Source organism: Lemur catta, chromosome 19, assembly GCF_020740605.2.
Source record: "Lemur catta isolate mLemCat1 chromosome 19, mLemCat1.pri, whole genome shotgun sequence".
NCBI classification, from domain to species: Eukaryota; Metazoa; Chordata; class Mammalia; order Primates; family Lemuridae; genus Lemur; species Lemur catta.
In genome coordinates, this window is record NC_059146.1 from 31762723 (window position 1) to 31786252 (window position 23530).

The window sequence follows — 23530 nt, forward strand, 5'->3', positions numbered from 1 at the left end:
GAAGCGGCCGGGGCGGCGGGCGGGGGTTGAAGCCGAGAGGAACGACTGGCAAGAGTTATCCCGGTCCGCGAGGGGTAAACTCGCGCATGTGCACTGCCCTTCAGCCAAGCAAAGAACAATGGCTTCTTCCACTTATGCGCAAAGCTTTGCAGATTACGCTGGGCATTGTTTCCCCGGCTCTTGGACCAGATCCATACTATTGTGTAAACTGGGGACGGGAGGCGGGAAATTGGAAGCAACTAGGCCCTTAAGACATCAAAAGATTGAGGCAAGCAATCAACCAAACCTCAGCGCGCAGAAAGCCTGGCACAAGGCGGCCGGGACCTGGCATGTGTGTGCAGCTCCGCCCCTCTTGGGCGAAGCAACTGTGCCTGACCCTTCCCGCGACCCGTAGCGCGGCGGAGCAAGCGCGGAAGGCTAGGTGAGCTGAGCGTCGCCATGGAGCCCGACGGGACCTACGAGCCAGGCTTCGTGGGTATTCGATTCTGCCAGGAATGGTGAGGCCCGGGGAGCAGGTGTGGAAGGGGAGCAAGGAGTGGCTCCAGGACTGATCTCTGACCTCCCCTTCCCACAGTAACAACATGCTGTACCCCAAGGAAGACAAGGAGAACCGCATTCTGCTCTACGCGGTGAGCGCGAGCGCGGTTCCCAACGTGGCCCCGCCCTACCCTGCGTAACCCGTGCTGCCTGTTCGCCCCCAGCTACCCGCTGAGTGAACCCGACTCTCCTGCCTTGTTCATCCCGGAGGGAACTAACTTCGAGACTCCATCACGGAGTCATCGCTTCCGTTTTCATCTCTGTGACCCCCTTCCCCACACTCGCCCCCTCGCAGTGCCGGAATTGCGATTACCAACAGGAAGCCGACAACAGCTGCATCTACGTCAACAAGATCACGCACGAAGTGGAGTGAGTGGCGGGATCCGAGCTTGCGGGAGGGGCTGTTGGCTTTGGAGGCCCGGTCTGAGCATAATTAGTCACCCCACTACCCCTGCAGCGAGCTGACCCAGATTATCGCGGACGTGTCTCAGGACCCCACGCTGCCGCGGACCGAGGACCACCCGTGCCAGAAGTGAGCGCGCAGTTGGTATTGGGGAGGGAAAGTGGCTCATCCTCACTGGGCGAAGAAGGGAGGAGGGAAGGGTGTCAAGCTCTGCGTGATGGAACCATCCCCTCAGGTGCGGCCACAAGGAGGCGGTGTTCTTCCAATCTCACAGTGCCCGGGCCGAGGTGAGTGGCATGACTGCTTTTTGAGAATCTGGGGCTTGGCGCTTCCTGGGGAGCAGGGATACCAGTATTGGGGTGACTCTGCCCTTCCTGCAATCCAGAGCCGGACCCTTAGCGACTGGGAGAGTTCTCTCGTCTGTTCGTTTGGGGTGAGGCACTGCTGGGTGGAGGGTGCCATGTTGTACCCTCCCCTGGGCACAGACCCTTCCCAACCATGTGCCCTTTCTGCCAGGACGCCATGCGCTTGTACTACGTCTGCACAGCTCCACACTGCGGCCACCGCTGGACTGAGTGACACCCCTCTCCCCCAAGTGTAATAAATGTCAGGTTCTGTACATGAGTTGCCTGCGTTTATTTGCCTCGTGGGGAGGACGCTGGCACACTGTCTCAGGTGGTGCGGTGCAAGGCACGGTGCTGTGCGTAGGCGTCAGGCCTGGAGCTGGTGAAGCCGCAGTCCTCGCACACGTGCAGCTTCTCCCGGCGCTCACGGTACGCGTAGCTGGCTGGCTGCCCGTGCACCTTAGCGAGATGAGCTTCGAGGGAGCAGCGCTGCGTAAATGCTTTCCCACACGCACCGCAACGGAATGGCCGGATCCCTGCACACAGGTGGTGGAGGGGGAGGGACAGAGAGGGTAATGACCTCTGGACTAAAGCCTTCTTACCTTGCCTTCCAACATGGACCGTTTCCCGTTCCTATTCCAAGCTCTTCAGACTCTTCCACCTATGACCCACCATCATCTACCTGTGTCCAGTGTAAACATGAGGCAGACACCTGTGTTCCCACCCTCTGTCACCAGGATGTCCCTTCCCCTGGAGGAGAAGGAGGGAGGCATTCCTTTGTGCCCTTCAATCTGGGGGCCTGAGTCCTGTAACCAGCACACATCTTTACTCTGTTCCCCTTGGCAGGCCCCTACCTTGGTTCCACCTTACAGCTACCTGCTGGGGTCTGAGGTACCCTATGTCTCAAGCCTCCGGTTGGCTGTGTCCCTGCTGCACGCAAACAAACACTGGAAACTCCACACTCTGGTACCTCTCTGGGGTTTCTTCCCTGCCTGGGGCCCAGCAGCCCTCCCTGTCCCTGCCAGTGCTCACCAGTGTGAGTCCTCATGTGGCGCTTGAGATCGAAGGCATCATGAAAGCCCTTGCCACAACAGCGGCACACGTGGCGGCGTGCTGGGCTGTGGCACTTGAGGTGCCTCGTCAGCATGCGCTGCAACGGGAAGGCCTTGGGACAAAGCGGGCAGCCAAGTGTCCCTTGGCCTCTTGGGGCAGAGGCCAGGGTGCCCTGTGTGGGCTGCCAGAGGGATGCGGAAGTTAGTCCTGGCTGGACCCTTCTCACCCTTTGTTACTGTGCAGACAAGTTATTTACGGATTGCCCCAGAGCCAGGGAGAACTAGGAAAGCTGGAGACTGGTTACTCTGTGTGCATGTCACTCTCCCCAAGGCCCTCCCTGCCCGTCAATCTTACTTCTTTGTCTCATTCATAATTCTCCACCTTCCAATGTAATCTTTTTTTTTTTGGAACAGAGTCTTGCTCTGTTGCTCTGGTGAGAGTGCAGTGGTGTCATGATAGGACACTGCAACCTCAAACTGCTGGGCTAAAGCAATCCTCCTACCTCAGCCTCCCAAATAGCTGGTACTACAGGTATGTACCACCATACCCAGGTAATTTTTTCTATTTTTAGTAATAGGCAGGGTTTTGCTCTTGCTCAGGCTGGTCTCGAACTTCTGAGCTCAAGTGATCCTCCTGCCTCAGCCTCCCAGAGTGCTAGGAGGCCACTGTGCCCGTCCTCCTTTTCTAATTCTATGATCTGTACTCCCAGCTCCCACCACTATAAAGGGTGGGAGTTTTTGTCTTAACTCCTGCTAAATACTTGGTGCCTACAACAGTGCCTGGCTCTCAATAAATACTGAAATTATCTCAAGCACATTTACATTCTGGCTGGTGCTTTCCTTCCAGTGCATGCACAGCTGAAATATCCCTTCCGAGAGGCTCCAATATCCCTCACGCCCATTGCACTCCTGTCACCTTGTCCCATGTTCTGGCATAAAGTGGTCATCATCCACTTGGACTGAGTCCCGTTCTGCCCCACTGGACAGAGAGATGAGACCTAACGGAGCTCCCTGCTAGGAAAGGAGGGGCATTCCCAGCAGGCAGAACCGCGTGTGGAAAGGTCCTGAGACTGGGGGACATGTGCGAATGGGCCTGAGTAGTAAGGGACAGTCAGGTGAAACTGAGCCAGGGCTTGTGGGCCAGCTGCAGACTCACCGCTGCCCAAGAGTCCCTGAGGCTGGAAGGCTGGTGTGCTGGTGGCCCCCCTAGGCTGCTGCAGTCTGAGGAGAGAAGCCGATGATGATGCCTTGTGTCTCCCCTGCCCCTTACCTCCAGGCCCAGTGAGGGACCCACCTGGGATATAGGCATCTCCTCGGAGCTGGTCAGGCAAGTGGCCCCAGTTGGGTGGCTGTGGACGCCGACTCCTGACCAGGAAGGCACGGGGCATCCCCTCAGGAATGGTGAGATGGCTCTGTGCACACAGGCTGCCTCCTCTGCCAGCTGTCGGAACTCAGCCCCAACGACTATCCCAGGTGGGAAGGGAGGGGGAAGCCAGGAGATTCATGCAAATTTCCTGACTGGCCCAGCTGAGCTGACTGCTGGCTCCGGTTACCTCTGCCCTGGGAGCCTGCCATTCATCCCCCTCTTCTCCCAGCGGTTCCTGAGGGAACTCTCCAGCCTCCAGGGCAAACACTAGGACCCCCAAGGAGGGTCAAGCCAGGGAAGATGGGCCTAGGCAGCTCTGGGGGATGGGGACAGGAAACATGGCCCCAGGGGGGCTGAATGTCTCCTGTAGTACCAGCTGGGCAAAGGACTTGAGGGTCTGTTTGCCAGGCAAATCAGTCACCACAGGACATCCAACAGCCTGCTTGGTTATTCAAATCTCAGCAGCTGTCTGAGGAAACAGGGCAGGAGGACCCCACTGATTGCCTTGCTCCAGAGGGTGCAGGGAGGACAGGTAAGGGCAAAATGAGGATCCAGGCTGTGTGTCCTCAGGCAGGAGCCTCCACCTCTCAGATCCTCAGATGCCCAGGCCTAATGTTCAGCCAGAAGCACTGTTCAGGTGTAGCGGGCACTAAAATATTGGTTTGTTAATGATCCAGCACCTAGTGACTGCGTGGGACACCACTCCCCTCTCTCCCCTAGTCTGGAAACTAAAGGGGGAGGGTTGGCGTGGGGGGGGGCACCTGACACAGCCGGGGCTCCCCGGACCCTACCCTAGTGAATCACCCGCCAAGCTCTGTTCTACAGTGGTCATTGTCTGACTCTTCACCAGGGGTTAAGGATTTTGAACACTCCCCATGCGGTTATTTTCTCCCATTTATTTACCCAACGATTTTCTGAGCTCCAGCCATAGGCCAGGCCTGTGTGCAAATGAACACAGAAATCCATGAATGAGACACACCAGGGACGGCCCAGAATGATCAGGACTATGAGAGGGACGCACGGGCAGAGTGAGTCAAGCTGTGATGGGGAGAACCCAGGGGGTTCTGGGGGCCCAGGAGAGGCTCCTGATCCAGCCTGCGGGGCAGCATGGCTCCCGCATGTGAGCCCTGGAAGATGAGGTTTCAGACGGAGGGGGACAGTGTTCATTGCAGGCTGAGGGAACAGTCTGCAGAAAGGCTTGGTGGCGAGTCGGCTGCACTGATTCGTTTGGGGCAGCAAGGGAGGCAGTGTGGAGGGTCTGCCAGCCGAGCTGTGCCGCTGCGTTTCTGGAGGACCTGGGGCAAGGCAATTCTCACTAAGCCTCAGTTTCTTCACCTGGAAAGTGGGACTAAGGAGTCTCCCTATTATTAGTTGGTGTTGAAGACCCATGGAGAGAATGCTTAGCATAGGGACTGGCTTGTGGCAGACATAAAAGCGGATGTGGTTAGGAAGTCTTGACGGGTGTGATGGCGCAGCAAGCATCTGGGTCTCAGCTGGCCCATCTGTAAAGTGGGGTTTTAAGTGGTGTCTCCGTCTCGCAGTTGCTGGATGTCCTGCAGCCTTGACTAGGGCGCCTGGCACAGGTCTGGTAGCTCAGTACCTAGAAGCTGTCCTGATGAATTCTGCTACAGGGGGGCCAAGGTATGTGTGGGGTACAGGGGGCAAGTCGTAGAGGACGAGCTGACAGACGGGTTTGGGAGAGCTACTTTCTGTTTCTTCTCAGGGGCCCAGCTGTCCATGCCCACCACCGTACCTCCTGCGGCGACCAGTTCCTGTGTTGTTGCTGAAACCAGAAATCTGGTGCCAGGTATCTTCATTTGCCCCCAGACCCCTGTCCTGTTCCACACTGGCCCGTGTCCTGGGAGGTGGCCTGGGTGGGCTGCATCACCCACGCTCCCATGCCATCTGGCCTGCAGTAGCACTGGGACAGCAGGGCGCCCTCCAAGCGTTGTCTGTTTTGCTCTCTAGAAGGTGAATGGCCGTGAGGGCAGACGCTTTGCCTGACCTGTTCTTCACTTTGTCCCTAATGTGCAGAACAGTGACAGGTACCTGGGAGCTGGCAGGGTTTTTGAACAACTGCAAGATTGGTCCTGATGTGTGCCACGTTATGGCAGCAGAGAGCTGCCTTCTCATGTTGAAGGGTCCGGCTCTGCCACCAGGCAAACTTAGGTTCGAGTCTCAGCTCTGGGACCCTGGGCAAGAAACTGGATCACTCTGAGCCTGTTTCTGGTGGGCCATGACCACTGAACAGCGGGGAAGAACTCACAGCCCCAGGAGGCCGTGTGGTGGGACTGTGCTTTAGGAACGGGCCCTGCCCCTGCTGGCTGCCTTTTTGTAGGGACTTGGGACGATGGGGGCATTTGTGGTCATGAGAATGGCCTTCTTAATAGACACACCACGTGTCTAGATGCCTGCTGCCCGGGGGAGCTAGGACCAGTGCTAGGAGCTCCTGGGATGTAGAACTCCTGCTGGGAAAGGAGTTATGGTTCCAGCTGCTGGGTGGCCTGGGCCTGCCAGGACTGTCCAGTGGGCGAGCCTGCTTGTCTCTCCTCAGTTTCTCCTGTTGCAGATGGGGACAGCAACAGCCTGGACCTTGTAGGATCCAGTGTGGGCCTGGCCCAAGGGCCGTGAACCAGTGATGTGGCAAAACATGGACTGGTGAGTAAAGCTGGGCACATGGTGATCACAGCAGCTCCAGTGGGGTCTCAGGCATCAGCAGGGGACATGGAAGAAGGGCTGGCCCCTCCCTGGGGTACAGCTGGCCCCACTGGGCAAGGACCACACATGATGCCGCTACAGCAGCTCAGTGGGCTGGGAGTAGGCAATGCGGGAGGCCTGGCCCTCGGGTTGTCATCATTGCAGTTCTCAAATTTTTGGGGAATGCTGGTCCCATGTTGCCCATTGACAGAATCTGGGAACAGGGCCTGCCACTGTGGCCAACGCAAGCCCCCCCGGGCTGTCCTCTGAGTGACACTCTCTGCCCTCCCCCGGCATCCACCTGAAGAGGGCTTTGTAGATGGGCCCAGATAGGCTCCAGGAACAATTTCTGCAAACTGTCAATTTATTTGCTTAAAATACCTATTTCCTCAGAGGCAGCAGAGCTGTGGTGACGAGGGCTCCTGGCCCTCAGTCCCTCCGCGCCTTCCTCCGCACGGCTTGCACCAGCAGCTCCGAGTAGTGTTCCAGCAGGGCGTGCAGGTCTGGGCTGGCCAGGGGGCACAGTGCAGGTGGGGAGGGGGGCCCAGGGCCGGGCAGGCCCTGGGCTGGGGCCACATCAGTCCCGATCAGCCAGTCGCTGGCCTCCAGCTGGCTGTGGATCCAAAGGAAGGTGGAGGCCAGCTCAGTCTGTGCCTGCTGCTGCTCAGCGTCCACCTGGTCACGGGAGACCAACTGCAAGGGATGCCGACCTTGTCATGGGCCACCTGGGCCAGGCAGCCCAAAGAGCCCCTCGACCCTTTCCCCTGCCCCTTGGGCTTGGCTTACCACATGGTAAAGGTCAAGGGCTTCTTGGAAGGCAGTCTGCAGCCTGTGCAAGATGTTCCCTACACTGCTCAGCTCAAGGGGAGCTGGGGGCAGGACCTCAGCTGGCACCCCGGGCTCGTCCCAGCACCCAGAGCTGCCCCGGCACAGACTCAGCGCATCTGGGGTAGAGAGGAGGCAATGAGCAAGACGCAGCTACTTCCCAGCTGGTGGGAAGGAGGCCAGGGCGTCTGGGCCGAGTCCAGGTACTGTCGCCGTGTCTGGAATACCTGCTCAGTCCCCAGGCTCCCTCCTCCCCTCCTGCAGGTCTCTGCTCAGACGCAGCCTTCTCCCTGAAGCCTCTTCCCATCATCCTGTTCAGAACTGCAACCACTGAACCCCTTCTCATTCCCTAACCCCCTTCTCTGATTTCTCTCCCTAGCACGTGTCACCTCGTGACACATTTGTCACTTTGCTTATAGATTTTGCCAGGGTATCACCCCCAATGAAGATGTCAGTTTTCTATTGTCTTACCACCATGTCCTATGTCCCCAGAGCCTGGAACAAATCCCAACAGGTACAAAATGCTCATTAAGTGAATGAATGAATGAATGAATGGCACAGTCCCTATGGCTGAGTCAAGTGTCTACCTTTGGAGCTCAGCCAACTAGCACACAGGCTGAGCTTAGGGGACAGTGCTTTGCTCTAAGGGTGGTACTCACCAGGGGAGTGCTCCAGGAGGGAGACGGTGCTACCAGGGACCCCAGGCCTGGCCTCTGGAAGCTGGGGGCTATTGGGGTGGGCAGGAGGGTCGAGGGGTTCACAGGCCAGGAGCCTTGGGAGAAAGGCAGAGCTGTGGAGCCTCAGGGTGCTCACGTCCACGGGGCTGGGGGCTCGGAAGCTGGCTGTTGTGACTGTGACACTAGGCTGAGAGTCCACATGTTCCTGGGACCAGACACATGTGGTGGGTGGCTCCAGTGGGGGTTGGGGCAATAGCAGCCTGTCACACACACTTGACAGGGTCAGTCTCAGGCTGGCACGGGCATCATGGTTGCCCCAGGAGTGCACGGCAGGCTCTTGGCCCTCACTGCCCGAACCGGGTGTCGCTGTGGTAGTGATGGCCTGGAGCTCCTGGCCCAGGGAGGCCAGCTCCCCCATGGACGATGGCCTTCGGAGGGGCCTGGCCAGCCCAGCCATGACAGGGCCCTCACTGTCCCCAAGGGAGATGCTGCGTGACATCTTGGCACGGGAGCTGGCAGTGGCCTCCATGTAAGAACAGGTGGAGGGGACGTGGATACCCTGAGGCAGGCCTGGGGTGGGTGCCGATGTGGGTGTCGGAGGCTTCCTGTCTGTGGGCAGCACTGAAGAGGAAGGGACACAGGGTGGCAGTTCTGTCAGGCAGGGAGCTGTGAAGGAAGCAGACGGCTCTCACAGCCCAGCCGTGGAGCCGGTGCACAGGGCCCACCCAGCGGGCTGCAGGGTCTGAAGAGACACGCCACAGCTCAGCCGGGCACCCAGGGCTGTTCATCTGCGACTGGGGGCACTTGCTCAGTGGGCACCAGGCCGCCAGGTCTCCTCAGCCTTCTCCCCAGAGAGGACCGGCAAGCACACTCTGAAGTGAGGACAAGGCCTCCTGGCTCCTGGCCCTGTGCCCCAAGGGAGGTGGTCCCAGTACCTGCTCTCAGGGGCTCTGCTCGGGGCTGGCTTCCCCTTTGGGCTGTGGGCTTGACCTCCGGAGACTTCACCAGCTGCTGGGGCAGCCGGGCAGGGAAGGTGTGGGGGAACCTGCGGGGAGGAAGCCAGGCAGGAGCGGGATACTCACTCCGCCTGCCCTGGGCTGCCTGAGGGACACAGCCCCGCCGGGGGTGGCAGTGTGTGGAGAGCGGGCGGGTGGGGTGAGGGGTTACCAGCTCCTACCTGGATGTCTTCCGGAGGCTTGAGAGAAACTGGGCTGAGATGCTCAGTCGGGGACTGAAGAAGTAGTCTTCGGCCTCGGAGACCTTCATGTCTCTCAGGGAGCCATGGAAGAGCTCTAGGGGAAGATGCCCAGGGGCCCTCAGAGTCCTTGCAGCCAACCAGCCGTGGACCCAGGCAGACCCCCAGAGCAGCAGGCAGATCCCCAGAAATTCCCAACAACAAACAACACTCGCACCCAGGAGCAGCCGGAGCAGGGACAGGGAGACTTGCGCAGCTCAGTCCTTAAGAGAAAAGGTATGCTCCCAGCCCCGCCCGCCAGGGACAGCCCCACCCCAGGTGTCCACACTGTGCCCAGACTGCACCGACAGCCCAGGCAGGGTTCAGGGTGCGGCAGGGCCCTACCTTCCGGGTGGCTGTCAGTAAGCGTCTCAAAGTGGTGGCGGAGGAACTTCTCCTGCTCAGGAGTCTGGGGCAGGGAGCTGCTGCACATGCCCAGCCCCTCAGGCTGGGCCGACTCTTCTGTGGTACCTGGGCAGCCTAGAGAGAAGCCGTCAACATTGTGAGTCATGGCAGGCGCCACCTGACACTGGAGAAAGCTGGACTTGCCCATCGCACACCCTGTTGCCACCAGGCTGAGAAGGAAGACTCTCCATCTTCCAGACAAGGAGACTGAGGCTCAGTGCATGGCAAGTCTGGGCTGAGGTGGGGCCAATGAATATATATCGTGGCCATCCCTAGGCCAGCACAGATTCTGGTAAAGGCCCACTGAGGCAGAGGAGATTGTGATGACAACTTTTTGGAAAACCTAAGCCCAGAGAGACAAGCCTTTTACTCCACGCCCTGGCTGGCATGTGTGGCCCCTGCTTACCTGGCATGGGGGGCGTCCCCATGGCAAACCGCGAGTCTGGGTCAGGTCGTGGAGGGGAGGAGTGCACAGTGGCAGAGCTGCACTCCAAGTCGGCCTCGGACTCCCCTGAGTCTGCAGGAGCAGGGTGTGGGGTCAGGACCGAGCTCTCTGGGTGAGTGGGGCAAGTGGCTCCGCTTCTCTGGGCTCCAGCTTCCCGTGTGGAGAACGGGGATGATGACAGCACCCACCCCCAATTTTTATGGAGAAGCAAAGCTACACATCAAGGAGGTGGCAGAGCTGGGTTCTCAGCTGGTGGACAGCTGGGCTCCAGCACCCTCAGGAAATGGCAGGGACCACATCTGTCTGCTGCGACAGACTCTGAGCTTCAGGAGGACTGAGTCAAAGTCACCCTCAGTGCTCAGACAGGGGCCTGGCTGAATGAACAGACTGTCACAGGGTCCCTGCCTGCCCCACTCACCCTCAGGTGGGCTCTGATCCTTCGAGCTGATGGAGGAGACCCTGAGGTAGGAGTCGCTGTGCTGGTCTCCAAGCCCTTCCTCTACCTCCTTTTTGCAGTACTCGCTGCAGCGCCAGCGGGAGTGGGGAGACGGAGAGTAACTCACGCTGGCGAGTCAACACCCAGAGCCCCTGAGCACCCACGCCCTGCGCCTCCTGGGAGACTGCCTCGGCCTCTCCTGCCTCCTCCAAACGCCCCCTCCCCCAGGAAGCCCCTGCACCCCACCTGGAACCAGGGAAACCGAGGCTGCCTCTGAGGCCACAGGGCTGGGCTCCTGCCCCATCTGGGCCTCACCCGTCCCCACTCCCATGGCCCACTGGGAAAGCGGAGAGCAGTCCTTTACGTGTCCCCATCATCTGGGGCCTCCTCTCTCCCTCTAAGGCTCCCCTTGGTGCAAAGGACACCCACCTGTCTGTCCCCGTGACTGTCACTTCTGCCTCCAGGGAGCAGATGATGAGCTCACTGGCCTCAGGTGACTCCCTCTGCTGGGGCAGGAAGGAGGGGTGGCTGCAGCCACCCTGGGGACTCTCCGACTGAGGGGTGAAGAGAACACAGTCATGCTGGGGTGGCCGTGGCTCCCAGGGCCAACTGTGAGGGACGGGGACGACGTGGGCGGCTCTCACCGTCGGACGCATGAGCCAGGCCTGTGCCAAGTGCTCTGCTCACCCTGGGCTCATTCTGTGCCCCCCACATCGTCAGTCCCCTCACAGATAAGGACTGCGTATGGCTCCAAACACGGTAAGAGGCCCGACCCTCTTGGAGTCTATTTACATAAAGTTCAAAAACAGGCAGACCAATCCATGGTGAGAGGTCAGAGCAGTGGTTATCTTGGCTGGGGACACTGACTGGGAGGGGAACGAGCGGCTGTTCTAGGAGGTGGGAAGTGCGCTATATATAACCGGGGTGGTGGATGCACATGAATTACACTGGTAATTCATCAAGCTATATGCCCGAGCTCTGTGTACATTACTATATGTATATTATACCATAAGGAAGAAGAAAATTTATCGTAACAGGATAAAAAAGAATTGTGTTTGGAAAATAGTAGACTAAGAGCTAAAGCTGCTGGGGACCTCTGAGGACCCAGGCCCTGTTCTTACCGCTACATTCCTGGAAAGGTCCTCTGAAGCATGGAGCATTATGGTGGCTTTTTGGAAAACCCAAGCCCAGAGAGACAAACCTCCTACTCCAAGTCACACAGTCAGGGAGGGGTAAAACCAAGGCTCTTATCTACTCAAGTGTCCCCCCACTCAGGTACAGGCCTGCTCTAGGGCCTGAGCTCTCAACCCCCAAGTGACAGTGACTTCCCTGTCTGCCCTGGGAAGTCTCACGGTGCACCAGGCCCAGGACTCACCCTCCTGCCCTTCACCATCTCACGTAACCCTCTCCGCAGCCACGGAGTGGGGCTCAGCCCTATTTCAAAACCAGAGCACTAGGGCCCAAGTCCTGGGTGGGCAGTCGTGGTGCAGGGGCTGCAGGCCAGGCAAGTGGGCAGTACGGACCTCACTCAGCAGGCCTGCCAGGTTCTGTGGCTCCACTGTGTCCAGAACTGAGTCCTCCAGACTTTCGGGCTTCATGGGGGTAAAGTAGCAATCTAGGTCCCGGGCATCCAGGATGGTCTTGAGGGGCTCCTGACCAGCCCGCTCTGCCCAGCGGCCATGTGGCTGGTAGCTGCGTTTGGCATGGAAGCCTGAGCCATCTGCCGCGTCCTCGTCTCCTAGCTGGAAGGATATGGGACAGTCAGGCAGCCAGGTAAGCATTCACCAACTGCAACAGGGCCCTGGACACTGCACAGACCTCATCCAGCCTCTGGGCTTTACACACTGTTCAGAAACAGCTTCCCAATACGTATCTCTGTTACCTCTCTGCGCCCCACTCTGGCTCTCATCCAGCCCACACCAGGCACCGCAGCCTCCCTGCTCTTCCCTGAACATGCTGAGCACAACCCTGCCTCCTGGATTTGAACACGGAAGACTGTTCTGCCTAGAACATTCTTTCCCAATATGTGCATGTCTCACTCACTTTGATTCTGCTCAACTATCATCTTCCCAGTGAGGTCCTTTCTGTTTACCTAAAATTGCCACCCCAGCACCCCTTATTTCCCTTCACAGCACTTTTCAGCTCCCGACATACTATGTGATTCAGCGAGTTAACGTGGACACTGTCCCTCACCCACGCTGGCGAGTGAGCCTGTGAAGGGGAGGTTTTTGTCTGTCTTGCTCGGTGCTGTGTCTGCAACAGCCAGAGCAGTGCCTGGCACAGGGCACGTGTGTTGCGGGAGTGAAGGGCTGTCTAGGCTGAGACTGGAAGGATGACAGAGGTTCTCCAGGGAGAGGAGAGACGTGGAAAGGGAAGGGGTCCCCAGAAGAAAGAAGAGCTGGGAGGGCGCCCTCCTTTGCCAGCCCCTAGGCGTCCGCCCTCCTAGATGACTCACCAGCCGCTTTGCCCAAGGCGGCAGCTTGCCGTTGGTCAGCAGGCACCGGGGATCTGGAGGGACACATGGAATCCGTGAAAAGAGGACAGACACCCAGTAGGCAATGGGACGCACACACACAGACACACGCAGTTCTCCAAAGAGGAACACAGGACTGACAGATCAAAAGATGCTCGACCTAACTGTCAGGGAAATGCAAATCTAAACAATGGGACGCAATGCTTTACTCCTAAGGACTGACCAAGATTAAGCGCTTAACACTACCAACTGCTGGCCAGAACATGTGCAGGAACAAAGCGGCCAGTGCAATGCTGGGTGGGCAGTAACTGGACTTGGAGAGCTTTTGGGGTTCTCTTTTAAAATAAAATATGTCCTAACCCCAGGACCCAATGGTGCCACTCCTCAGCCTCTGTCCTGTAGAAATTTTCACACGTGCCCAAGGAGGAAGCCCAGGAAGGCCCAGAATAGCCTCACTTACAACAATGGTGAAAATTAGGAAAAACTTACATGCCCACCTGGAGGGGTAAAAAACTCTACTATGGTGCCGGTTAAAAGAGGGGGGGGCCTCTGCTTGGTACCCGCCGACATACAGGTGGGTGAGATACTCTGGAGAGGAAAAAGGTACAGAACAGTGTCTGTAGTATAATATAAGGGCCTAAATAGAATGACGTGTTTCCTACGTGCACAGTCGCACCAACATTCAGGAAGAGGCCTGTAAGAACCCATATGAAGGCCGGGCGCGGTGGCTCACGCCTGTAATCCTAGCCCTCTGGGAGGCCGAGGCGGGTGGATCGCTCGAGGTCAGGAGCTCGAGACCAGCCTGAGCGAGACCCCGTCTCTACTAAAGATAGAAATAAAAATTATCTGGACAACTAATATAGAGGAAAAAAAATTAGCTGGGCATGGTGGCGCATGCCTGTAGTCCCAGCTACTCTGGAGGCTGAGGCAGGAGGATCGCTTAAGCCCAGGAGTTTGAGGTTGCTGTGAGCTAGGCTGACACCACGGCACTCAGTCTAACCCGGACAACAAAGTGAGATTCTGTCTCCAAAAAAAAAAAAAAAAAAAAAAAGAACCCATATGAAGCTAATAAAAGTGGCCAACCCAGAGAGGACACTGGATTGGGCATGAAGGTGGCAATAAGGAAAACTAGCTCGCTCTGTTAATGTCTGATTTTCCAAGGTCGAATCCTCCCGTTGCCTACCAGTGAGCCCCAGCTACTTTTCCCCTGTGGGGAGAGCTCCTCACCCACCCTAAAAGCACCAAGTGCTGGTCCCCGTTCCCGGCCTCTCTGTAGCTGGAGGCATCCTGGCCAGTCAGCCTGAGGGCAGCCTGCTAGTGGCTCCTGGGAGACAGCTGCCTCTCTGGAGGAGATTCTCAGCAGAGAAGGTCTCTCCTCTTCAACGTGTCTCTGATGCCTGGAACTTAAGCAGCCCTCTTGCAACCACAAGGGCCTGTGCAGAGGGGCAGAAATTTAGAGCCTGGTCTTTCAGAAAGTTGTTGAGCTACTACTGTTCCTTTTGCCTGAACAACAGACTCAGTTCTGCCTTCTGGGTAACAGCACCCTGTTTCCCCCTGGAATGGCGCCCTGATACTCCCCCTTTAGTCAAGTGGTTCGAGTGGAGCTGACTAAAGCCTCTGCCCTCAGGAATGATCAAGTGATGCAGGCCTGGACACTCACAGTGACTGGCTCAGAAATGGGCACAAGATTCACACCAGGAACTTGCGCCACAACCCGGGGACTTTGCTTGAGCTGTCAGGAAAGAGGAGTTCTCTTTCTCCACAGAGTTTTATAAAACCTGAAGCTGCTAGGGGCATCTTTCCCTCTAGTTAGGGAGAGTCTCGAGAGTGAAGCCAACGTGAAGAAAAGAAGAGCCAAAAGCAAAGAAAAATCTCTTCCCTTTAACATCGCCTCACTACCTGGATCCAGCCATGCCTGAAGCCAATCCTCTTGAACTTCCAGTGACATGAACCAAAAAATTCCCTTTCCAGCTAAATGACAGTCTGGCTGCTGTTAACATTGAAAGAATCTTGGCTGACATAATTATTGAGCTTCAGTATGTGCCAGGCCCTGAGAACAAAGCAGTAGGCAAAATCTAGCACCACTTCCTCACGCTGACACAGTTCCAAACAGCCCCTTTCCTACCTGGATCCAAGCTGTCTCTGAAAGGCGTCTTTGGCAACTCTTCTGGTTCACACTCTTCCTCCAGCTCATCCTCTGTCTGCTCTCCAGGGCTCAGGGAGTGAATCTCACGGGGCAGGGATGCATATGTCTCCTGTCTAAAGCCAGGAATGAGGACAGCAAGGAGAGGACACAGGTAAATAGGGTGGTGGGGACTTGCCTAGAGCCGGGTCCTGTGCTTCTGGTCAAGATGCTGCTGGGTCTTTCACCTGACACGCCCCCTCCCCTAGAAACATCACCCCGATGAATGAGGGGTAACAAAGGCTGGGCTCGAAAATAAGACAACTGTGCAAGGGCCACAGCAACGGGACAGAAAGCAAAGCAGACGGCGGGGCTGTGGTCCTGGGCTGCTGGGTTCCCTTCAGGTGGTAGCAATGAGCTTTTGGCTCCTCTGGTGTACAGGAAACTCAAATGTGCTTGATGTGAGGGGGGCACTGTAGCCAGGACTCTGCTCATAGCCTTGTGCGGGGTGAGTCTCAGAACCAAGAGCCAGAGGGATCTGCCCACTCCCTCAGTGCCTAGATCTGATTCCTCCAATAGCACCTCAGGACAGGTGGCCCACGGTCCACCTGGTCCCCATGGGGCCCTGGGAGTCTGCATGGAGGCCAAGGCAAAGCCTCACGACGGAGAGGCACAGCCAGAGACGCATCCAGAGGCAGGAGGGAGAAAACCAAAAACCTCCCACTCAAAATGAGCAACTCCCCAAACCAAAACCTAAAATCAAAAACTAGAACACAAGTTCACTCCAAATAAAACTGGTTTTGCAGCATAAAGCCTTCAAAGAAATATATAGAGAGGACTCAAAGAAATAAGTGAAGGATCAGCTTCCATATAAAGAGTGAGGACACCTCATCTCCACTGTACCCTTCCCTGACCACCCCCTCCCCACCTCAGCCCCCTGGCGCTTCCCCATCAGCGTGCTCGGAGGCTCACCACGCTCTCTGCCTTCCCAGTGTAAAACCCTCCACTTATATGACTGCAACTTTGAATTCCAAGTCTGTCTCCTGCACCAGGCTGCTTGTGCACTGCGGGCAGGGCCCGGTGCTGTCTCAGCCATGGCTATGTTCCCAGTATCACATCACTCCTCATGGGGCCCAGGGCAGGGGACATCCCTCTGGTGAACAGACAGATGGCGGGGGCCACCAGGACCTGGGCTGGCTGCTCCACTTCCTGTCCTTTGTGCGCTGCTGCTGCTCCCGCTGGTCGATCTCCAGCAAGTGCTGCTTCATGCAGTTGGTGATCTCGGGGCCCAGGTGCCAGATGAACACGCAGCTGCGGAGGCCAGAGAGAGATGTGAGAGGAAACGTGAACATGGGAGCCACTCGGCCACAGCCAGGGCTCCAGCCCCCAGACCCTCCCGATCAGCTCAGTGCAGGGGCTCTGGGCTTTGTCAGATCTACACCCTGGGCCCGGGTCAGGGCGTCCCAGCAAGCCAGGGCCTGCTCTGGCTGCCTCAAGACCCGAGGAAGGGCTGTGCAGAAGTGGGATAAACCAAGGGAGTGACAAAAGGGCCTTCCTTGAGCACCAACCATGTGCTAATTAGTTTATATATATAAATATATCAAAGAATTCTGATTCAATGCTCATCATAGAATTTTCAAGGTAGATGGTGTCATCTTTCTTACAGAGGAACAAACTGAGACTTAGAGAGGAGAAATGACCTGTTCACGGTGACAAGAAAATAAATGACGTGGGATCTGAACTCGGGGCTGGGTGTGACGCCAAGGTGCATACTGTCCAAGGTGGGAGTAAGCTGGCAAGCTCAGGAGTCTCCCTCCACAGGCGGGCTGTGGGCACAGTGCCCGTGGTTGTCTGAGCCCCTACTCTCCCCGCTATATATGTCCCACCCCCTCCCAGAGGGAGGCCCACCCAGGGGCAGCCTCCAGGCCTGTCCACCTGTCTCCAGAGACTGTGATCAAGTGACGACAGTCATAGGTGAATTTCATGCCGGTGATGATTTCTGCAAACAAATCAGAGAAGCTGCACTTGCCTTCTGAGTCAGAGGCTGTGTGGGCAGGAGGGCAGGTGTCCAAGCACACCCACCTGAATGGCCAAACATCTTGGCGATGCACTCGCCCGAGTAAAAGTCAATCACTGAGATGCTTTTGTCAGAGCAGCTTGTGGCCAGGAAGGTGCCTGAGGGGTCCACATGGACCTGCCAGGAAGGAGACCCACATGTCACTCAGACTGCATCTCCCCTATTGTTTGCTGTGGGCCAAACATCCCAGCCCTCGCTGACCGGGCCCCGTCCGTGCTGGACGCATGGCACACGGAATCATCCCAGGAACCCTCACAACGTGCACCCTGGCAGGGCAGGAACTGCTGATCCCATTTTATGGCAGAACAAATTCACCACCACTGCAACAGTAACAATGGCAGCCAGGCCCTGTGCCAAGCATGTGTGGGTACAAATTTAAGTCTTCCACAGAACACTCCTATGACAGAAGCCGTCTCTCTGTGCAATTTACAGAAGATGAAACAGGCTCAAGAGGTGATGCTTGCCCAAGGTCACACAGGCAGCCTGGGCAGAGCTGGGGGCTGACCCTGGAGCCTGAACTCACAACTCTCCTAGTCCAGAGGAGGCTCTGAGAAGGTCCCCATCTTGTCCTGAGCAACACATGTCTGGCAGGGGCAAGCCAGGAGAGGAGTCTATGCCTCCCTGATCCTGCCCACTATACCCTGTAGTTCTCAAGGGAACCGACTTAAATGCCCCCGCCTGGGCAAGGGCTTAGTAAATAAAGGTAAAGCAGGCTGGGTGCGGTGGCTCACACCTGTAATCCCAGCACTTTGGGAGGCCGAGGGAGAATCACTTAAGGCTAGGAATTCAAGACCAGTCTGGGCAACATAGTGAGACTCAGTCTCTACAAAAACTAAAAATTAAATAGCCAGGTGTGGTGGCTCACGCCTGTAGTCCCAGCTACTCGGGAGGCTGAGGCAGGAAGATTGCTCGAGCCCAAGAGTTTGGGGTTACAGTGAGCTATGACAACGCCACTGCACTCCAGTCTGGGCAACAGAGCAAGACCTTGTCTCTTAGAAAAAGAAGGTAAGGCAGTCAGGGCCACCCTCCGCACACGCCCTCACAAGCATCCTTGGTTAACCAGGCCTGAGTGGGTGCTGGCAAGCATGTGATCCTGATTAAGCATCAGGGACACAGGTCTCAGGTGGCCCATTAGGGCAGCAGGCAGACAGGGGCCCTGTGTGGGGGTATCTGCATGAGGTTTTCACCCCAGGGGCCCCCACTTCTCACCTTCAGCAGGGACCCTTCATCACCCTGGGAGCCCTTGTAGCACTTCTTCTGCTTCCCATTCACGGTGTTGTAGACTCTGGGGAGGTGGGCACACCATGGCCATCAGGGCCCTGCCCACCCTGCCCCCTCTTACCCTCTGGTTCCTGCCACCCTCCTTCTCCCTGGAAGTCCCCTGCTACCTCTTGTCCCCATCTGATGCCTGGACTGAAACCTCATCTCACGCTGAGGGAGACTGTGCATCAACCTGAGTTAACGTCTGCCTCCCCCACCACATAGCTCGATGCTTGGCACCCAATCAGAAGGAGCCAGTGAGGGAGGCAGAGAACTCCTTGCACCGCTCTGCCCTGTGCACACTCCCTCTGCCTTCTCTGCCCGCTCCTCCATACCCTCCCCAGGCTCAGCTGAGACGGCCCTTCCTCCACCAAGTCCTGCTTAATCCCCAAGGGGTCAGGTGTCTTCCCAAGACCCCCACAACCCCCTGGGGACAACCTTCTGGGCTCTCCCCATCCCAGCCCTGACCACTCTACACTGTCACTCTTTGGTCCGCTCCACTGGATTGAGAACTCTGTGAAGGAGGGCCTGGGGCTGCCCTGGCCACTGCCGTGACCCCGGCACCATCCAGCCCTGCTAGGTGCTCAGGGAACGCAGGTGAATGAATGGGTTTGTGACCCACATCCACGTCTCTCAGTCTCCCCACATGGGCCGGGGAGGGCCAGAAGGAAGCTCTCTGCCAAGCTGGAGCCTAGGCCTGGGAGAGCCTCACTTCTAAGAGACATCTGCTGCGTTCCTCCATCCCGCCCAGCTTCTCAGGGAGCAGATGAGCAGGGGAAGAAAGCAGCCAGCCTAGGAGAGGACAGGCGAGGTCCCATACTGGCCTGCTCAGAGACCAGCTGGGCCAGCTAAGGGCCCGGGGCTGTCCCCTCACCTCACATTGCGGTCCTGGCAGGCCACGGCCACGTACTTCTGGGTGATGTCAATGTCCATGTCATACAAGGTGGTTTTCTCTGCTACATGGTGGGTACGGACAAAGTGCAGTCCATCCGAGGCCTGGCAGGACAGGCAGGACCTTCAGAGGACACCCCTGATGAGCCCCCTCACCCCAGCCCCCAAGGAGGCCACCCCACCCTACTCGCTGGGCACTGCGGAAGTAGATGCTCTTGTCGGCCCCACAGCTGATCATCTGGATGTCTCTGTTGCCTGGGGGAGGAGGAGGGAATGTATTAGGCAGGGCTGGCCGCATGGTCGGGGGGCCCTAGCTCAGGAACTCTACTGCAAGGGCAATCCCCCAACTTTACTAGGAACAAGGAGGGCTTCCTGGAGGAGGTGCGGGGGGTGCTGGGTCCAGATGGGAGCTGTGTGTGTGAGGGGGCACAGATGGAGCTGTAGAACCAGGGCATATAGGGAAGCCAAGGCCAGGGACACAGAAGGGACACCATATCCAATCTGGGACTTAGATGGGTGACGTGAGCAGTAGTGCGGAGGCAGGAATACAGCAGGAATGGGTGGAGACAGGCTGGGAGGCTCATGCCATCAAGGACAATCAGAACATCCACAGGGGAACCGTGGGCCAGGCCCCGAGCGTGTGCCTGATCTTCTAGAATGCTCGCCGTCCACCCCATCGTACGAATGTGAACACGGGCTCAGAGTCCTTGTGCCAAGGCGCACAGAGAGGACAGGGCCAGGACTGACCCATGCAGTCTCTGGTGCCAGAGTCACAGCAGTTAAACACTGTGCTCTGACCTTGGGACTCCCCTCTGGGCTTCAGCTTCCTGTCTTTGCAACAGGCCTAATGACAGTCCCTGCCCCGTGAAGTGGTGTGAAGCCCATGACAGGGGCTGTCCTGTGGTAAGCACTATAAACACTATTGCTTTTGTTATTCCCATTTCTTAATAGAATAAAAGCTGTGGTGAGGACAAAAAGACAGAAAAGACTTAGGGTCTTGGTATAACGGATGCTGCTCCTCTGTGACAGGACATTTGAGAGAGTCCTGTTACTCAGCAGGAGTCAGTGGCTCACAGAAGGCAGTGAGCGCTGTGTGGGGAGGGAGTGTGACCTGCGAGGGACCGGAGAAGGCCTGCAAGCTACTGGTAACGTTCTGCTTCTTAACCTGCGGTAGTGAATCAGTACGATATTTAGCAATATCAGGACCAGAAGCAATCGGAAGAGTCTCTCACTATAAACAATGTGCATCCGCCATGGTTCGTAGCTACCAAGTATGACCTTGATGTGGCTGTTCAGATCTGTAAACTACACAGATCCTGTATTCACTCGCTGGATATATATTTCACAGAGAAGGGTTAAAATACTGACTCCCACTTGAACAGGGTAGCATCCGACGGGTTCTGACCAGCCAGTGCCGGGTTTAAACTAAGGGGCCAAGGTTTTGAGCGTAGCCCCTGGGTGAGCCAGCCCAGCCAGGCAGGGCACCAGGAGCCTGGCTCAGGACCTGCATCCTCTCAGTCTGGCCGGGGACTCTAGCGAAGGCTTCACCCTCTTCAGAAGGTGGCCCTAAGGACGAGGGCTAGTCATTACCGCTCCTGGATCGAGACCATTCGTGAAAGGCAAGGTCACTGCTAGCCAGACTGTCAGATTTACTGAGTTACTCCAACTGCCCGTATCCCGTGGAATGGGAGAGTTTGAACAGTTTTTAAAGATGTTTGAGAAGTTTTAGTTGACCAGCTTTTGCTAGGTCTTCAACAAAACATATCAAACGTTGTTCACTTGTCTCTGCCCAGCTCCCACCACCTCAGCTGGAGAGAGGCAGGGCAGAAAGTGGGGAAGACCAGGGGACATAAATAACATTCTCACTCACAAAACCAAAACTCTTCATAGGAACGTAGAGTCAACGAATGTATTCTCTCTATGAAAAGATTCTTCTTGAATACAGTCTGAACATGTTCTTGGGTTTTGATCAGCTAACCCCCACAGGCCTGCCTCCCCTCCCCCTGGAATCCCGTAGGACCAGGGATCTACTTCCACACTGACTCTTTCCAGCCTTGTAGGAATCCCCTCCATTTTCCAGTTGCGCGTGGGATTCGGAGGACGGCCTTAGGCAAGACCTCGGCTCTGCACTGACCGGCCGCGCGGCTCTGGCTGTGAAATGGGGGATGAAGGGGCTGACTGCTGGGAGGAGCCCGTGTCCAGTTCGCATGGCGCGAGGGTCACTGCCCGGCACAGAAGTAGCCTCCAACAATCCTTGATATCACCTATTTTCCTGCCAAGGCTACCAGCCTGCCCTCTCCAGATCAGCACCCTGATTTCCTTTTGGGGACCAGCACTCTCCTAATGCCCGTCCTCCTGGATCAGGGGGCGGAGAAAGGTGTGGATAGGGGACATATCAGTCAGAACTGGCTCAAGAGAACACTCCAAAACCCTGGCACCAATAACTGCTTCAAGTCAGGACAAGGCAAGTCAGCCCCCAATTTCTGCCAAAACCGACAGGAAGAGGGAAAAGCTCTTTCCAGGGGCACAATGGCAACCAAGATCCTGCTATAAGAGAAAAAGGCGAAGCTGAGGGTGAGTGAGAGAGAGAGAACGCTGAAAATTTTAAAAGATTCAACCTTCAACCTTTGGACCTAGCCGTGCCTAAATCCAGAGTTTGCTTCTCCCTTTTCTGTCTAAGCTGGAGGGAGTTTTTGCAGTTACTTGCAAGCAAAGGCACCCATCTGCTGAGGCACAGGGGTGGGAAGAAAGGGGCTCACCAGCAAACTTGATGGCCGTGATGGAGGAGGAGTGGTCGTCCAGGGTCTGCTCCAGGTTGTAGTTCTTCTCCACATTCAGCACGTGGATCAGCCGGTCCCGACTGGCCGAGGCCAGCAAGGTCAGCCCTGTGAGTGGAGAGGATGGGCCTGGGTTCCTGGAAGCCTGCAGTGTGACTGAGCTGTCCCATCCATGGAGAAGGGGTCTTTGGTTTTAAAACTGTATCCAGCTTGCCCTAAACCCAGCGAAAGTCAATCCCTTAGCTCTGTGTGGTCTTCGCAGAGCCCCCCAAACCCTGGCATTTCACATCCCTCACGAGCAGTTTGGGGAGGACGAATCTTGACATACGCACGGATGCTTCTCCGTGCATGCCCACTGCAGACCTTCTAGCAGACCCCAGTGCCCCTTCCTGCTGAGTCTAACTCCTCAGCAAGCCATGTCAGGCCCTGGCAACCTCTCGGCTTCATCCGAAATCATGGCCTCCTCACCCTCTGAGCTCTGGCTACCTGGGCCTTGTGCAGACCCTGTTGACCACCGGCTGCCACGCTTCCTTTTGTTCCTGGCTTTCCCTACTGGCCCCTTCAGATGGCACCTACTGTGGTCACCTGGTATGTCCAAGGCCTAACAACACAACCGCAGGCAGAGGGGAGCTCAGGAAGGATGTACCAGGTGAAGAGAGATTTAAAGAAAATTTGGTGGGGCAGAGGGCATGAGGAATGGAAGAGTGAAAGAAGAGCATGGGGAAAGTCATCGTGTAACAAATCAGGACGTAATTCCACCTCCATTATATTCCTGCTAAAAATGTATCATCTGAATCAGATCACAAGGAAAACAGACAAACCCAAACTGAAAGTGATTCTACAAAATGACTGGCCCGTTCTCTGCAGAAAGCCAAAGTCAAAAAGACAAATTAAGACTGTGGAAATATTCTAGAATGAAGTAAACAAAAAAGCCATAACACAACTAAAGCGTGAACCTGGACTAGGAAAACAAAGGTGCTGTAAAGGACAACATTGCAACAACTAGCAAAATTCCAATAGGAACCACAGATGACAGTATAGTCAAGTCCCCAGATTTGATAAGTGTACTGTGGTCATGTACATGGATGTCCTTGTTTCTAGGAAATGCTCATGGAAGCATTTGGGGTGAAGGAGTATCATGCCTGCAATGTACTCTTAGGCATTATTTTACTGTGTACGTGTAAGTATGTGTATGTACACACACACATACACACACACACAGAGGAATGGAAAGAGGATGTGATATCGAGAAACATACATTTCAAGACTCACAGCTGTCATCCACAGTCCCATCAGACACCAACTACCCCTTTCTGTGGCTCTGCCAGGGGGGCATCCCCTTGCCAACCCCCCCACCACACGCCATGGGCTCACCTGTCTCAGGCTTAGAGTACTCCAGGCACAGCACCTCAGCATCGTGGGCCTCCACCTTGACCAGCTCATCCATGAAGTGCAGCTCGTGGATCCTGGGAGACACACACTGCCCGCTATCCCCTGCCCAGAGTCCCC

General features: G+C 56.5%; 3 protein-coding genes and 2 long non-coding RNA genes across 5 annotated transcripts in view; 3 read left to right on the top strand and 2 right to left on the bottom strand.

The window, feature by feature from the left end:
• The first annotated feature begins 106 nt into the window (after nucleotides 1-106).
• On the top strand, nucleotides 107-1559 carry POLR2I (RNA polymerase II subunit I). Its single transcript, XM_045532248.1, has 6 exons — nucleotides 107-497; nucleotides 575-629; nucleotides 833-906; nucleotides 995-1069; nucleotides 1176-1227; nucleotides 1457-1559. The coding sequence occupies exons 1-6, from the start codon at nucleotides 439-441 to the stop codon at nucleotides 1517-1519; spliced, it is 378 nt and encodes a 125-aa protein (XP_045388204.1). The 5' UTR covers nucleotides 107-438; the 3' UTR covers nucleotides 1520-1559.
• On the bottom strand, nucleotides 1558-3724 carry OVOL3 (ovo like zinc finger 3). The gene is given in 4 exon segments (XM_045532247.1): nucleotides 1558-1820; nucleotides 2317-2518; nucleotides 3493-3573; nucleotides 3575-3724. Coding segments are annotated over 4 exon segments (642 nt in total). The 3' UTR covers nucleotides 1558-1611.
• Nucleotides 3694-5509, top strand: LOC123624438. The gene is made up of 3 exons (XR_006730130.1): nucleotides 3694-3809; nucleotides 5244-5343; nucleotides 5426-5509. It is a non-coding gene; the product is annotated as an uncharacterized LOC123624438 (long non-coding RNA).
• A 1236-nt stretch (nucleotides 5510-6745) lies between these two features.
• The window catches only part of WDR62 (WD repeat domain 62), a 34181-nt gene continuing 17396 nt past the window's right edge, over nucleotides 6746-23530 (bottom strand). The window contains exons 12-32 of the mRNA XM_045532249.1: nucleotides 23396-23487; nucleotides 22004-22129; nucleotides 19432-19499; nucleotides 19228-19349; nucleotides 18303-18378; nucleotides 17099-17210; nucleotides 16952-17015; nucleotides 16205-16327; nucleotides 15020-15153; nucleotides 12877-12929; nucleotides 11945-12163; nucleotides 10851-10975; nucleotides 10404-10507; nucleotides 9947-10057; nucleotides 9481-9615; nucleotides 9079-9193; nucleotides 8787-8946; nucleotides 8721-8736; nucleotides 7884-8588; nucleotides 7186-7343; nucleotides 6746-7092 (exon numbers count right to left, since the gene is read on the bottom strand). Of these exons, the coding sequence (XP_045388205.1) occupies nucleotides 6829-7092; nucleotides 7186-7343; nucleotides 7884-8588; nucleotides 8721-8736; nucleotides 8787-8946; nucleotides 9079-9193; nucleotides 9481-9615; nucleotides 9947-10057; nucleotides 10404-10507; nucleotides 10851-10975; nucleotides 11945-12163; nucleotides 12877-12929; nucleotides 15020-15153; nucleotides 16205-16327; nucleotides 16952-17015; nucleotides 17099-17210; nucleotides 18303-18378; nucleotides 19228-19349; nucleotides 19432-19499; nucleotides 22004-22129; nucleotides 23396-23487 (3082 nt within the window). The 3' untranslated portion in view covers nucleotides 6746-6828. The remainder of the gene's footprint in view (nucleotides 7093-7185; nucleotides 7344-7883; nucleotides 8589-8720; nucleotides 8737-8786; nucleotides 8947-9078; nucleotides 9194-9480; nucleotides 9616-9946; nucleotides 10058-10403; nucleotides 10508-10850; nucleotides 10976-11944; nucleotides 12164-12876; nucleotides 12930-15019; nucleotides 15154-16204; nucleotides 16328-16951; nucleotides 17016-17098; nucleotides 17211-18302; nucleotides 18379-19227; nucleotides 19350-19431; nucleotides 19500-22003; nucleotides 22130-23395; nucleotides 23488-23530) is intronic.
• Nucleotides 8195-9668, top strand: LOC123624440. Its single transcript, XR_006730131.1, has 3 exons — nucleotides 8195-8778; nucleotides 9318-9372; nucleotides 9615-9668. It is a non-coding gene; the product is annotated as an uncharacterized LOC123624440 (long non-coding RNA).

What these genes read in the sequence shown, in the direction of transcription:
- POLR2I (XM_045532248.1), top strand. Translation starts at nt 439, where the DNA reads ATGGAGCCCGACGGGACCTACGAGCCAGGCTTCGTGGGTATTCGATTC. An exon ending in ACCGCATTCTGCTCTACGCG is followed by an intron (nt 630 to 832) that starts GTGAGCGCGAGC and finishes GCCCCCTCGCAG; the next exon opens with TGCCGGAATTGCGATTACCA. An exon ending in AAGATCACGCACGAAGTGGA is followed by an intron (nt 907 to 994) that starts GTGAGTGGCGGG and finishes CTACCCCTGCAG; the next exon opens with CGAGCTGACCCAGATTATCG.